At 46.4% G+C, this 15,218-nt stretch overlaps 1 protein-coding gene across 1 annotated transcript in view; it reads right to left on the bottom strand.

The window, feature by feature from the left end:
• Positions 1–15,218, bottom strand: part of Ttll6 (tubulin tyrosine ligase like 6) — a 32,304-nt gene that overhangs the window by 9,640 nt on the left and 7,446 nt on the right. Inside the window, exons 7-11 of the mRNA XM_017799419.1 lie at positions 10,675–10,900; positions 8,739–8,914; positions 6,201–6,389; positions 5,109–5,283; positions 3,430–3,708 (exon numbers count right to left, since the gene is read on the bottom strand). Coding sequence (XP_017654908.1) covers positions 3,430–3,708; positions 5,109–5,283; positions 6,201–6,389; positions 8,739–8,914; positions 10,675–10,900 — 1,045 coding nt within the window. The remainder of the gene's footprint in view (positions 1–3,429; positions 3,709–5,108; positions 5,284–6,200; positions 6,390–8,738; positions 8,915–10,674; positions 10,901–15,218) is intronic.

Consider the following 15,218-nt stretch of genomic DNA (forward strand, 5'->3'; position numbering starts at 1 on the left):
AAAATATCAAATGAGTCTCCATATGTAGCACAGCTAAGCATTAGTCTAGAAACCTTGTCCTCAGTTGTGTGTATTCATGATGGATTCTAAAATAAATGGATTTCTTACTGCAGGCTATGGGAAAAAATGTAAATATTTTATTATAGTTATTTTATGTGTATGAGTGTATTGCCTGCATGTATGTAAGCACATCTGTGTCATGCAATGCCCACAGAAGTCAGAAGAGGGCATCAGATCCCGTGGAACTGGAGTTATGGACGGTTGTTAGCTACCATATGGGTACTAGGAGTCGAACTTGGGTCTTCTACAAGAGCAGCCAGTCCTCTTAAATGCTAAGCCTTCTCTCCAGTCCCTATGGCAAAAATTTTTGAAAAAAATATTGCACTACTCCCTACTGAATTTGAACTAAGGAAAGTCCCACAAAGGTGACACTTTTCCAGGAGTAACAGTTTCACTTGGCCTTTGGTGGGCCTAGGAGTTGTCAGCACAAAGGGACTTGCAGCAGAGCAGTAGGAACCATGTCATGTGCATATTTTGTTTCGAAAAAAGTGGAAAATCAGAGCCAGTGAGATGACTCAGCAAGTAAGAGTGCTTGTTGCCAAGCCCAACAACCTGAGTTCAATCCTCAGGACCCACAAGGTGGAAAGAGAAAACCAACTCCTATAAGTTGTCCTCTGATCTCCATGCATGTGCCATGGTACACTTGTACTCCCATGCCTACACACACACACACAAAATGTCTAAAAAAGACTATTTAGAGAGCTGGCGAGATGGCTCAGTGGTTAAGAGCACTGACTGCCCAGGTTCGATTCCCAGCAACCACATGATGGCTACAAACCATCCTTAACTCCAGTTCCAGGGGAATCCGAAGCCCTCTTCTGACCTCCGCGGCATTGCACGACATGGGTGCACTCACATACATGCAGGCAATATACTTATACACATAAAAAAAATAAAATAAGACTAAAATTTTTTAAAAATAGAAAAACCAATGGCTGTATTCTCTCTCTAAATATTCCACTGTTGCTGTTTCTTTTGTCTTGGTACCAAAGTTGTAGATCTGCAAGTGAGTTGTCCTTCTGTGTCTAACGGGAACTGGCTCCAGGATACTCCTACCCCACTCCAAGGGTGATCAAATCCTTTATATAAAATGGAGCCGTATTCACACGCAACCTCTGTGTCTCTGTCTGTATACTTCTTATTCTTCATTGTTGTTTTATTTTATTTTATTTATTTTTAATAAATTTAAATTTTTTATGTATGAGTATTTTGCCTGCATATATGTAAGTGCACCACATATGTATAATTCCCACAGAGGTCAGAAAGGGGATCCAGATCCCCTGGAACTGGAGTTACTGGGATGGTTGTTAGCTGCCATGTGGGTTCTAGGAACTGTACCCAGGTCCTCTGCAAGAGCAGCCAGTGGTTTTTAGCCACTGAGCCAACTCTCCAGCACTTGTTTCATTTTTTGAAAAAAGGACTCATGGAGCCCCGACTGATCTCTACATAGCCAAGGATGACTAAACTACCGATCCTCCTGGCTCCACCTCCCAAGTGCTGGGATTACAGGTGTGCCCCACCATTCCTGCTTCCTGTATACTTTAAATAATCTCTAGATGGCTCATAATGCCAAACACAATGGAAACAGTACAGAAATAGTTGCTATACTATATTATTTAGGGAATGGTGTCCACAAAAAGTCTGTATATATGTTGATGCTGGGAATGGTGGCATGTGCTTATGATTTTAGCAGGACACAGACACAGGAGGATCCTGAGTGCAAAGTCAGCCTGAGTTACATAGCGAGTTCAAGGCCAGACAGAGCCACAGCAAGACACCATCTCAAAAGCAAAGACTTGGGCTATAGCTCAATGACAAACATGCTCAAGGCCCTGGGTTCAATCCCAAGCACTGCAAAAGTAAGCCTGGGGCTGGGGCGATAGCTTGATTGTTAAAGTGCTTGCTTTACAGGCATGAGGACCAGAATTTGAACCTTAGAATGCATGTGAGCTCCAAGCCAGTGAGAGTCTATTTAAAAAAAAAAAAAAAAACAATGTGGATGGCACCTGATTGATACCCAAGGCTGGCACCTGGCCTCCACACACATACACACACATGTGCACCCTCCCCATAAACAAATATATAAACGTGCATACACATTTTTAAAAATTAAGTTGAGCCGGGTGCAGAGGCACATACCTTTAGTTTCAGCACTGGGAAGGCAGAGGCAGGCTTATCTCTGTGAGATGGAGGCCAGCCTGGTCTACACAGCGAATTCTAGACCAGCTGGGGCTACAGAGAGACCCTGTGTATAAACAAACAAACAAACAAACAAATAAATAAATAATAAAGTAAGTAAGTAAGTCTGTATGTTGAATAAAGACACAATTTTCTACAGGATTTTTTTTTGTCAGTGTATGATTGAATCTGAGGATGCAGAATCTGTGGACATGGAAGGTTGACTGCTGTGTTTGTAAACACACACAGTACACACACACAGACACACAAGACACATACTTTTTAATATGTTTTTTAAGATGGGACAGACTGGCCATGAATTCTAGAGTACAAGCAATCCTTCTGCCTCAGCCTTCAGGATAGCTGGGACTAACAGGTGTGTCACTATGTGTACCTCATTAAAAGAACTTGATAGTGAGAGTCTATGAATGTTTGCTTCCCTTCCAAAGGTGTCCATACATCAGTGGAGCTTGGGAAATTCTGTTTGGGTGAAATGCATGTCCACCTGGATCAGAATGTAGCCTGAGTTACATGAGGTCATACTGGATTAGGGTGGGCCCTAAATTCAGTGACCAGGGTCTTAGAAAAAGGGCATGTAGGACAGGGGTTAAGGGTGCCTGGAACCCAAGCACTTAGGAGATGAAGGCGGGGGTGGGTGGTATATGAGGCCAGCCTGGGCTACACAGTGAGACCCTGTGTCAGAAAACAAAGGTCATATAGAAGTATATAGTGGAGAAACAGGGAAAAGGTCATGTGACAACACAGGCAGAGAGTTACGTTGTCACAAATTAAGGACTGCCATAAATAACAAGAAGCAAAGAAGGATCTTCTCTCTAGAGACTTCCAATGGAACCTGGCCCTGTCCACACCTCAGTTTCAGACGTCTAGCTTCTGGAGCCAGAAGAGGAGAAATGGTACAGTTTAAACCTTGAGATTAGTGATCATAGGACTGGAAGAAACTAGTCTGAATAGTAGCCTGCCCGGGAAGATATGTGTAGGACAGACCTAAAAGCCATCCGGGCCCACCCTCCCAGTCAGGATACCCTCCCACTGTTTGGGCTTCACAAGTGAGGAACTCAGGGAGTGAGTTCCCACAACCGAGACTCAGGGAAGGTCAGTGGGTACTCAAAGAGCCACAAGTTAGAAAGCAAGACTCCTCCTGTTCCCACCCAGAGCTCAGCCTCTGCTTACCTGGGTGCTGCTGTATATGTTCAGGGCAAAGCCCGACTTGACTTCCTTGATTTTGGAAACAGACTTACGAGGCTCCATCCTAAAGCAGTTGAGATTTGAACTCTTCAGGTCAGGGACATAGTTGTAGTGCCTTGCAGACACAGGCTTGCAAGGAGCAGGGCCATCCTCCTTCTTGGTGGTCTCCTGGTTGAAGTCACTGTCCATTTCACTTTTGTTTGTGCTTCTAACACTCAAGAGCAAGTCAGGTGTGCAGGACACTAATGCCACTGGATGATAAAACTGGGGAGGAGGAAACCAAACACAGTTGGTCGGAGCTCAGCTCCCTCCACTACCAGATTCATCTGAGCCAGCCAACAGGGCTCCATAGGGTAGGTGCGAAGGAGGTGAGAAGGAAGCAACCAGCATCAAGGTCTTTCTAATATCTGGAGGTTTAGGCTTCCGAACCCATAGAGAGCTCATGGATAGTTTGGGGGATGCAGGGTCTTTTGCCACTTGGAGCTGAGATTTTAAATGGTACATTGTATACTTCATGGCAAGATATTCCAATTTTTATCAGTCCTCAAAGAGTCTGTGACCATAATGAAGATTAAAATACTCCCAAACACACCTCTGATCTTGTCTTTGCGGCTAGTCTTCAAGATAAAGAGAGAACTGAGCATGGTGGCACCCTCCTGCAATCCCAACACCCAGGTGACAGAAGCAGGATTATCACGAGTTAGAGGCCAGTGTGGTCTACATGGTGAATTCCAAGCCAGCCAACAGGGCTCCATAGTGAGAAGACATTGTTTCAAAGTGGGTCTAGAGATGTAGTTCAATTAGTAGCCTAGCATGCAGGAGGCCTGGGTTCAATCCCCAGTACTGCATAAACAAGGCATTTTGGCATATGCCTATAAATCTCAGCACCCAAGAGGTGGAGGCAGGAGGATCAGAAGTTCTAGGTTATCTTGGGCTACATAACAAGTTTGAGGTCAGTCTGTGCTACATGAAATTGATCTTTGAAAAAACAAAAAAAGAGTTGGGTGTGGCAGTGCACGCCTTTAATCCCAGCACTGGGAGGCAGAGGCAGGATCTTTGTGAGTTTGAGGCCAGCCTGGCCTACGTAGTAAGTTCAAGGCCAGACTCTCTCAAAAAAATTTTTAAAAATTGAAAAAAGATAAAGGAGATGTATTGGGTCATCTGTGTCTTCCCACTGAGGGAGAAGAGAACACAAGGTAGATGCTAAAGACCCAGATCCCAGGACAACTTAGATAGTGGCCACCTGGAGGGTGGGCAACCCTGTATAGAGAGTGAGTAGTGGTTGGTTACCCCCAGGTAGTGTTCTGAGGGTCATGTTTCCCAGCAGAGCTTCCCAGTGGCCTGTTGAAGGGGTGCCTGTGTTGTTGTGAAGCCCATTCCCTATACGTGTTCAAGCTTAGCCTCCCAACACAGGCTGCTCTCACTCCTGGAGGCCAGAAAGATGGACCAGTCAGTGCACATGCTCTACTGCCAGGATGAAGGGATCCTCTCATGAATGCCAGGCTCAGTATGTTTTCTAGATCCTTTTCCTGTGGTCCAGCCCCTTGGGCAGCCCATCATTGGGTCTGAGCTCGGAGTAGAGGCCTCCATGGAACCCTCCCACGGATGGGCCCAAGCTGGGGCAATGTAGTGGGCATACCCACTCCCCGCCCATCTGAGTTTACTTGTTTGGGGACACAGGTGCCAATCTTGCATTTCTGCTGTTGTCTCTGTTGCCAGCTCCTCACATTCCTGCCTCTCATCTGCTGGCCAGCAGACTCGCCCTGTATCTCCACCTTCTTCTCTTTTGTGTGGAAGGATTTTTTCTCCTGTTTCTGCCTCAGGTCCTGGATCAGTTGCCTGCCCATTGAGGAATAAATGAGTATCATGAGCTATCAGTACAGGCATTCACCTCAGGAGATAGATAAGACAGAATAAAGAGACTGTCCCAGCACTCAGGAGGCAGAGGCAGGTGGATCTCTGTGAGTTCAAAGCCAGCTTGGTCTACATAGCAAGTTCCAGGACAGCTAGGGTATTTAAAAAAAAAAAAAGAATGGAGAGACTGACTGCCCCATCCTCCCCCATGAATAAGTAACTGAAGACCAAGGAGCAGAGTGGGGAGAGAACAGCCATCCCTCCAGCTATCCCCAGTCTGAAGAATAGCATCCTCTCAAAGACAGATGCTAGTGAAAGCGGGCTACTTCTTACTTCACTGTACTCCCATTCCTAGTAGGCCAGCCCTCATTCACAGCAGGTGCTGGGAAGAGGATCTGGTTAGGGGCCTAAGGCCAGGGGCTCCCATGTTGGACCACTTTATATGCTGGGCTCTCTGGTCAGTGGATCCTGGGAGTGAACCAAAGGTGGAATACCATACTGAAATCACTTGGTCTCATGAGTCAGGAGGTGGAAGTGTTCTAGTCCTGTCATTTGCTATGTGACCCCTTTCTGCTCTGACTTCCCCTCACATAAATGAGGTGCTTGTTGGGGACTGGGCCTTAATAGGATGACTCTCTTCTAGATCTTGGATTTAAAACCGGCCTGAATATATAATATACCTCTGAGGAGATGGGGAGGGGCATCTATCTCATGAGTGAGTCTCTAGAAACAGCTGCTTAGCTATTTAATGACATGCTATATTATGGAATTTTCCAGTTCTTGGTCTTTGTGGGAACTGAGGCATAGAAATTCTCCCTGCCATCTTAGGCCATCCACACAAGTGGGTCAAGCACAACCCCAGGATACCCTGCCCACCTCAGGCCTGGAAGGAACCTTCCTACCGGGTATACAGCTCCCGTGCTCTGGAAGCAACAGTATTCTGGAAGAGGGAGCTACTGTCCTGGAAAAACTTCTCATACTTCTCCAAATTCAGACCAGGATAAATCAGTCGGAACCCTCCACAATTTTCCTTCTCATATTTCTCAGTTTTCTGTAACCACACTGCCTGGAAACCCTTGACTTCCTCCATCCTGTTGGGAAACAGAATACAAGGCTACATTATGTTTTCTTGAAAGGAACATGTCCAAGCTGGGTATCTTCTATGGCCTTGCATAGAATTATGGTGGATTAGTATTTGCTAAATGAAAGCAAGAATGTTTCTGAAAGGAGATTCTAGCCCTCCTGGGACAGCCAATGTCACAAAGCACTAAGGAGCTGGTTAGAAGAATTTTTTTGACAGCTCAACCAAATTCCCTCACATTACAAGTAAAACCCATTTCCCCCTTGGTGTAGTCTGACTAGGCAGACTGTCGCCACATTCTCATTCTCTGCCCTTATTACCCTTCTCTGGAGAATAGCAACTTGTATTTTGCTAAATTTGAGGACTTCTTGGATGAACTTAATGAGTCTTTATGAGCTGTGATGATCCCATTCTTCCTCACAGCCCCCTAGGGAAGTAGAGCTCAGGTAGGGAGGCAAGACAAGCCCCTTTTACTACAGGGAAACCAAGAGCCACTGAGCTGTCCAGGCCAAACAATGCAGAAGAGACTTCAGTGTGATGGTTGCATGCTTCTGCCTGAGGAAGTCACGGACAGCAGCACTGTCAGCACAAGAATCCCAGATAGCAGATGCGCTAGACCCTGGGTTCAGAGCTGTCACCAGCTAACTGAGCTTGTCCAAGTCAATTTCCCTTCTGGAGTTGTGGAGCCCTTGGCTTCTAGCACAGGACCACATAGCACCCCATTCTGCCTTCCTTCTGCCCAGCTTATAGAGCAGGCATTACATGAGAAGGTGCCTGGGGAAAACAGAGCCATGGAACATAAGGGCAGGTATTGCCCCAGGTCCGGAGGCTCGGTCCAAAGGGATTAACCTGGATCTGCTCCTGCAGGTGGGGTGGGGTGACCGTGGGTTTCTTGGTGGAATTTGAAAAACAGCATATCACCTCTTTGACTAGGCTCAGGGTCTTCTTTCTGGTTGTTTATTTATTTTTATTTTTATGTGTATGAGTGTTTTGCCTAAATGTATGTAAGTGCATCCATGTCATGCAATACCTCCATGGGCCAGAAGAGGGTGTCAGATTGCCTGGAATTGAAATTATAGACAGTTGTTAGCACCATGTGGGTGCTGGGAATGGAACCCAGGTCCTCTGCAAGAACAGCCAGTCCTCTTAATTGCTGAGCCATCTCTCCAACCCTTCAGGATCTTCTGACACTAGAATCATTCTACAGAATGAAGACTCTAACTCCAGGGCAAATGTTGCCCCTTGGGGAGCAGGAAAAACCAATTCCTGTCAGCACAGGACAGGACAGAACTGACAGCTTGCTTCTCAGAAAAAACAGAAGAATGATTTTGGTTTTTTTATTGATAATTCCTAAACTTTCACATTAATCAATTTATTTCATATAAATAAACGTATACATCTTAATCTCCATCCAGGAACAAGGAAATATTCACAATAAAACTGTCCAAATTGCTATATTCTACAATCACAGACTCATTTTCTATATAGGATTATCATTTGTCAGCAGTGATCCACCTTGTTGGGCATGGTGGTGCATACCTGTAATCCCAGTACTTGGGAGGCTGAGGCAGGAAGATTAGAAGTCCAAGGTCAGCCTGAGGTATACTATATCCTGTCTCAACAAACAAACAAACAAAAAGAACAAATAAACAACACTCCCCCCAAAAAACAGCCAAGGGCTGGGCTGGAAAGATAGCTCATTGGGAAAGAGTACACAAAAAGAACAAATAAACAACACTCCCCCCAAAAAAACAGCCAAGGGCTGGGCTGGAAAGATAGCTCATTGGGAAAGAGTACCTCTAGGATCCAACTCAGGTCATCAGACTTGGCAGCAAGTGCTTTTACCTGCTAAGCCATCTTGCTGGCCCAAAGGTCAATAATCTTAATAATTTCTAACCAATTATGGTGCCAGTCAGTATGGTAAGACTTTGTGTGAATGATCTAATTTTATCTCCCTAATATCTTATATAATAACTTCCATTTCACAGAAAGATTCCCAAGGCTCAAGGAAGTGACAAAAAGGGCCACAGAATTAGCAGACTGTCAGTCACAAGTGGATCATCAGACTTGGCAGCAAGTGCTTTTACCTACTAAGCCATCTTGCTGGCCCAAAGGTCAATAATCTTAATAATTTCTAATCAATTATGGTGCCAGTCAGTATGGTAAGACTTTGTGTGAATGATCTAATTTTATCTCCCTAATATCTTATATAATAACTTCCATTTCACAGAAAGATTCCCAAGGCTCAAGGAAGTGACAAAAAGGGCCACAGAATTAGCAGACTGTCAGTCACAAGTGGGCCTGGCACAAGCCATCCTCTCAGAAGATAGAGCCCCTGGGGCCAAGGGTTCTGTTCTACCTGATCTCCCGGGAAGGGCACTGCTGCAGGAACTGCCCCCGCTGTCTCTCTTCCTCCAAGACTTTCTTTTTGTCACAGTTTCCCAAATTGATTAGGACTAACACGTCATACAGCAGACTGTCTTTCACCTCCTTATCCAACTTGGAGTCAGTGGAGAAGCTTGGAGAATGGTTGACCTGTGAGGAGAAGAGAGTAGTTGGGGATGGGGCTGACCAGTGCTGCAAGCAGAGGTGAGGCCAAGATGTGGCATCCAGGTGCAGCCTAGGCCCACCTCAGGTCCTAGTTACCAAACTGATGGAAGGGAGCCACGGTGAGAAAAGCAAGAAGAGGAACTCCTTCTAGTCTAGCATAATCAGCTTTTTAACCTCAGTCCTTTCCCCTCAAAAGCAGTTTCCCCTGTCTGATGAGTGTGTGTTCTCTCACAGATATCATGATTCCAGATTAGGATGGGAGGAAGAGGTCCAAAGGCACAAGTTTAGCTAGGGACAGTGGCTCACGCCTGTAAGGAGGCTGAGGGCAAGAAGACTGCCACAAATGTGAGGCCAACCTGGACAACACAGTAAGTTCCAGGCCAGCCTAGGCTACAAAGTTGGACTCTCTTTTAAAGAAGCAAATGAACAAACAAGCAGATAAATGAAAACAAAGGAAGGAAGAAGGAAGGGAAGGAGGGAGGGAAGGAGGGAAGGAGGGAGGGAGGGAAAGGGGAAGGTAAATGAAGGGGGAGGAGGGGAAAAGAGAGGAGGGGAAGGGAAGAAAGGAGGAGAGGAGAGAGGAGGGGAAAGGAGGGGAGGGGAGGGAAGGGAAAGCGAGAGGAGACAACAGGAGACCGAGGAGGAGAGAGGAGGAAAAAAGAGGACATGGGCAGACTCAAAGGCTGGAAGCAGAGGGATTCTTTCTGGAGACTGATCAGGGCTGATGGAGAGGACTAGTTCTTGTCCACAGAAAAGTCCATATTGTTTGGAGGTGTTACATGATATTTGTACATTTCTAGCAGCTTTTGAAGGCTTGCTGCTGGTGGCTCATTCTGTTCTTAGGGTAGGCCCTCCAAATAGCCCTCTCCCTCACACCGAAGAGTAAGGGTCGGATGGGGGCTGGAGAGAGGCTCTGCAGTTAAGAGCACTGATTGCTCTTGGAAGGGAGCCAGGTTCAATTCCCAGCACCCACATGGTGGCTAACAACCATCTATAACTTTAGTTCCAGGGGATCTGATGCCCTTTTCTGACAATAATACACAAGCAATACACTCATACACATAAAATAAAAATAATTTAAAAAAAAAACCGAGAAGACAAAATAACAACTGTGCTCTCCACTCTAATGTATGACTCTGCCATTGACTTCTGGTGAGCCCCTCTGCCTTCTCTCACATCCTCTGCTCCTCATGCACGCTTGATTGGTCCTCTAAGGAGGCCCAAACTAATCAGGAAGAAAAGCAGCCACTCTGAAATCTTTTCCTCTTCTCCTCCATGGGGCTGAGGGAGGCAGGGAACTCACTAAGTGATTTCCCCAGTCTCTGTGACAGCAGACACCAGTCCCTGATGCTGGTGCTTGGAAATGCTCAGGTCAGGTCCGGAGAGTCGGACAAGGCAGCTCCCATTTGAAACTGATCACTGTCAACCCAGCTTTGAAGAGGAATAGCCTCTTTGTGGGAAACACAAAAAGTAGAGTTGTCTTTAAAATCACTCTGTGCCCAGCCTGGGGATGATTACAAGCCTGGCTGGACCTCAGGAAGACACAAGGAACTCTAATTCTTTGCTGTCTACCCCCCTCTGGTGGCCACTTCTCAGCTAAGAGTGAAACCCCATGAAGAGCAAGCACCAGGAGAGGAAATGGCAGGGGAGATGATTTGAAACAATCCAGGTGAGGCAGGAGAACAGAGTTCCTGAAGCTGGCCAACCCCAGTAATGGTTTACACCCTTTGCCCAAACTGCCTTACCTCCAACAGCCAAGGTTTGAGTTTACAATCCAACAAGATGTCAAAGCCCAGGATCTCAAAGCAGGCGCTGTTGAGTGTGTGGCTGGGAAAGCAGGTGTGGTAGTTGTGCTTGATGACTGGGTGGGCTGCTATCAGTGTTTTGATGATGACATCCTCGATGGCCCTCCATATCTGCTCCATATCATAGCCATGTGTCTTCATATATGTGTTGAAGGTGGAGAGTTTCCTGGATAGGCACCACAAACTATGAGGCAGGGCAGGTACCTCTGCCATCCAAAGCCACGGCATGCTGAAAACCAAAAACTTAAGGAGAAGATAAAGCTTGAGGGTCAGTGAGGATGAACAGCCAGGAGCCAGGGTGACACTGGGGCTGGGTTGGCATGGGAGGGAGGCCTGTAGGAGTTACAAGGCCAGACTTCTCAGGTCTTCAGAGCCTTAGAGTGGGCATAGATACAGAATCACATAAAACAGCCTAGGAACTTTCTAGAAAACATCCATGAGCTGAAGAAAGGCCTGGATAGGATATCTGGATGGAGAGCTCAAAGGGTGAACACACACACACGTACACACACACACACACACACACACACCACAGTTTGACTACAGCAGCAATCATTTCTCAGCCTCTGGTGACCTTTCGAAACATTTTGGGGAGTCTATGAAGAACACTGACACCCTGGTCACCCTTCAGTCATCTGAAGGAATTCTGGGGACGCTAAGGACACAGAAATCGTGTTTTAGGGCTACCCACAAAGAAAGGCAGGCCCAAGGCATTTTCATACATAGGACTACCAACTGTCTCAAGCAAACTATGTTGTCTGAATTTTAGAACAGAAAGCCCCACATTCCACAAATCCTCTCAGTCCTGGGTAGCCTGAGGTCACCCAATCACAGAGAAAGTCAGAGGATATCCATCCTACAGGGGACATAGAGGGCCATGAGAAAATATCTGAGCCCTGTTCCAGTTCGCTCTGAGCTAGGCAGTGCAGAGGTAGGTAAATCTGACAGACCCAAGAGGCAGTGGTGGGAATGCACACTCACCCCTCGTGTGCACACACAAGCACATAGAGAGGCAAAGTGGAAACAGAGGAGCTAAAGGGAAATGGAAGACTGAGAGGAGAGTGAATCAAACAATAAACCTGCCTCATCCTGGCAGCTCAAAATATTCACTGGGACGGGGGGAGGGGGTGGGAACTGGAGAGACGGTGATGGCTCAGCAGTTAAGAGCACCAGCTGCTTTTGCAAAGGACCTAGGGTTCAGTTCCCAGTGCCCACATGATGGCTAACAAGTGTCTGTAACTCCAGTTCAAAGAGATCTGATACCCTCCTCTGGCCTTGGAAGGCATTAAATGCATGAGTGTACTTACATACTTGCAGGCAAAACACTCATATACACGAAATAAAAATAAATCATTTTTTTGGTAAGTTCACTGGGCATTGGGTATGGTAGCACATACCTGTAATCTCAGCATTTGGGAGAAAGAGGCAAGAAGATTATAAATTCAAATCCAGTCTGGCTACACAGGGAGACCTTGTCTCAAAAAACAAAACAAGGGGACTGGAGAGGTGCCTCAGCAGTTAAGAACACTGACTGTTCTTGTAGAAGGCCTGGGTTTGAGCCCCAGCACCCACATGGCAGCTAACAACTGTCCATAACTCCAGTTCCAGGGGATCCAACAGTCTCTCTGTCCTCTGCGGGCATTGCACAACATGGGTGCACTTCCCTACATGCAGGCAATACACACATACACATAAAATAAAAATAATAAATAAAATATTTAATAATTAATTAATTTAAAAAAACCCCAAGGACTGGCAAGATGGCTTGGTAGGTAAAAGAAGTTGCTACAAGGCCTGATGACCTGAGTTTGAGCTCCAGGATCCACAGGGTGGAAAGAAAGACTCAATTCCTGCAAGCTGTTCTCTAATTTCCACATGCACACGTGGCACCATGGTATGTACCCTCTCAAGATAAATAAATGTACTTGATAATAATAACAGCAATAATAAACCATCCCACTGGACCCCAGGGTAAAGGATCAAAAAGATGGGAGCAGGCCAGCATGCCAATGAGCTTTTGCTAAGGGACTGCTGTCTAAGTGAAACTCTGTGCAATGAGGAGACACCAAGAAAACTGCCACCTTTGGGGGCTGGAGAGATGGCTCAGTGGTTAAGAGCACTGCCTGCTCTTGCACAGAACCCCAGTTTGGTTCCCAGCACTTACATGGTGACTAACAATCACCTGTAAACTCCAGTTCCAGGGGATCTGACGCCCTCTTCTGTCCTCCGTGGACTTTGTACAACATGGGTGCATTTACATATGTGCAGGCAATATACTCATACACATTAAATAAAAATATTTAGCATTTGGCCTCCCAAGTACTGGGATTAAAGGCATGTGCCACCACGCCCGGCAAAAAAGTATTTTTTAAAGAAAGAAACTGCCACCTGTCACAGGAAGCCAGAGGACCATTTGGGTAGTCAACATACATGTGAAACCCCTAAGGATGCATTCATGTAAGGACAAAGAAGCAAAGGCCATTTGACACAGAAGTCACCTTCTCTATTAGCTTTTGTCAGGGGATGAAATGTTCAGTATAAATGAATTTCCCAGGCAGCTGGAAGTCAATCCATTCTAGTGGGGAAACACACACACACATACACACACACACACACACACACACACACACACACACACTCACACACACACAATTTGCCTAACTGGGAAATAAATTTTCTTGAAATAGACTACACACTTCCCTGATTTCTTACAACACGTTACAAAATGTAACTTAACCTATTCTTGATGACTCAGAGCCCATCACCATGGATACACTCTGCCAGGTGATTTCATAATGCCCAGTAGTGACTCAATTCACTTTAATACCAGGCGTGTGCTAAAGATGAAAATGGCTGGTTTCAGCCAGTCCTGCCAGGCTTGCATTTTTTCTGTCTTCTCTTTCTCTCTGACTGGAACCCTGCTCCTACTGAGTTTGGACCCCAATGGGAGATAAGGAGATGGCTGGGTCTGCCTTGGCCTCAGATGCCAACTTTGGGGAGGTAGGACAATCAGCATGAGGAAACTGTCTCAGAAGATGAGAGGAGGGCTCTCAAAAAATGAGAAAGGGAGGGAGAGGAAGAAAGAAAGGGAGAGGCAAGGAGAGGAAGGAAGAAGGGAAAACTGCCTGGCAAGAGAAGAACACATTCATGCTGGGGACTGAACGTGTCCCCCCAAGTTTGAGTGGTTGAAACTCAGCCCCCAATGCTGTCGCGTTGAGAGACAAAACCTCTGGGAGGGCTCTGCCTTCTTAAGTGGATTAATTCGTGCATGGCTGAAGAGCTTATTGTGGGAGTGGTTCTGTTATAAAAGCAAGCTCTCTCTGGCACACTTGCTGTGGAGAGATGGGCCTCTAGGGGAGAGAGGCCGGGCCAAGCGAGGCCAAGGTGGAGGCCCTGGGGGTAGATAATGGTACAATGGTACAGAGAAGAGCTGAGCAGTCAGAGGGCTGGGAGGAGGGCTACGGAGGGAGGGAGAAGTCGGGCAGCAGGACAGTATTTGAGGTCTGGAGGTGTAGGTCCAAGGTAGAGCACTTGTCTAGCATGTGTGAGGCCCTGCCTGGATTTAATCTCCAGTATTGCCAGAGAGAAAAATAATACTAGAAGTCTCCATACCCTTATCTTGGTCCTGCTGTGCCAAAGTACCCTGTCCATCAGAGACTGAGGGCCTGAGGCCTGTTATAATATCAATATATTCTCTTTCTTTCTCTCTCCTCTCTCTCTCTCTCTCTCTCTCTCTCTCTCTCTCTCTCTCTCTCTCTCTCCAACTCCTGGGTCTAGCCCTGTGTCTCTGTCTCCAGGGTCTTACTATGTAGCCCAGGCTGGCCTGAAATTTATAATCCTCCTGTCTATGTCTTCTGAGCTCCCAAGTGCTAAGATTACCTAGCACCACTGTGCACCAACCACCCTACACCTGGAGATGATATTACCTCTCTTAAAAGAAGGGAAATGAAAGCCCTTAGATTAAAGAAAATGAATAGTACCCAGAATACTGTGCTGCAACACAGACCACTTGAGTGCCACAGGGAGCCTGTGAAGCTGGCAGTACAAGACGGGGTATTTCACTGTCCTCAACCTAAGACCCAGGAACGGAGGCTCAGAAAGACAAAGCAACTAGTCCAGGCTTACTTAGATGACAAGTGTCAGAGAGGAGATGACATGCCAGGCCTCTCAGCACAGATGCTGAACACATACCAGTGCAGTCTGGGTGGGGAGAAGAGGAAGTGAGAGATCTTCAGGTAACATGAGGGTTGACAGCCTCTGAAAAAGGGGGTAATTGAAGCTAGGCATGGTATATATCTGCCATCTTAACACTTGGAAGCTAAGGCAGGAGGATTAGGAGTCAGAGGTTGGAAGCTAAGGCAGGAGGATTAGGAGTCAGAGGTTCAAAATGAGTTCTAGGCCAGCCTCAGCTATGTAGTAAGACTTGTCTCAATAACACTTTGGAGGGCTAAGGAGATGGCTCAGTGGTTAAGAGCACTGGCTGC

The sequence above is a fragment of the Nannospalax galili genome, unplaced genomic scaffold (genome assembly GCF_000622305.1).
Source record: "Nannospalax galili isolate Female #2095 unplaced genomic scaffold, S.galili_v1.0 scaffold95, whole genome shotgun sequence".
Lineage (NCBI taxonomy): Eukaryota > Metazoa > Chordata > Mammalia > Rodentia > Spalacidae > Nannospalax > Nannospalax galili.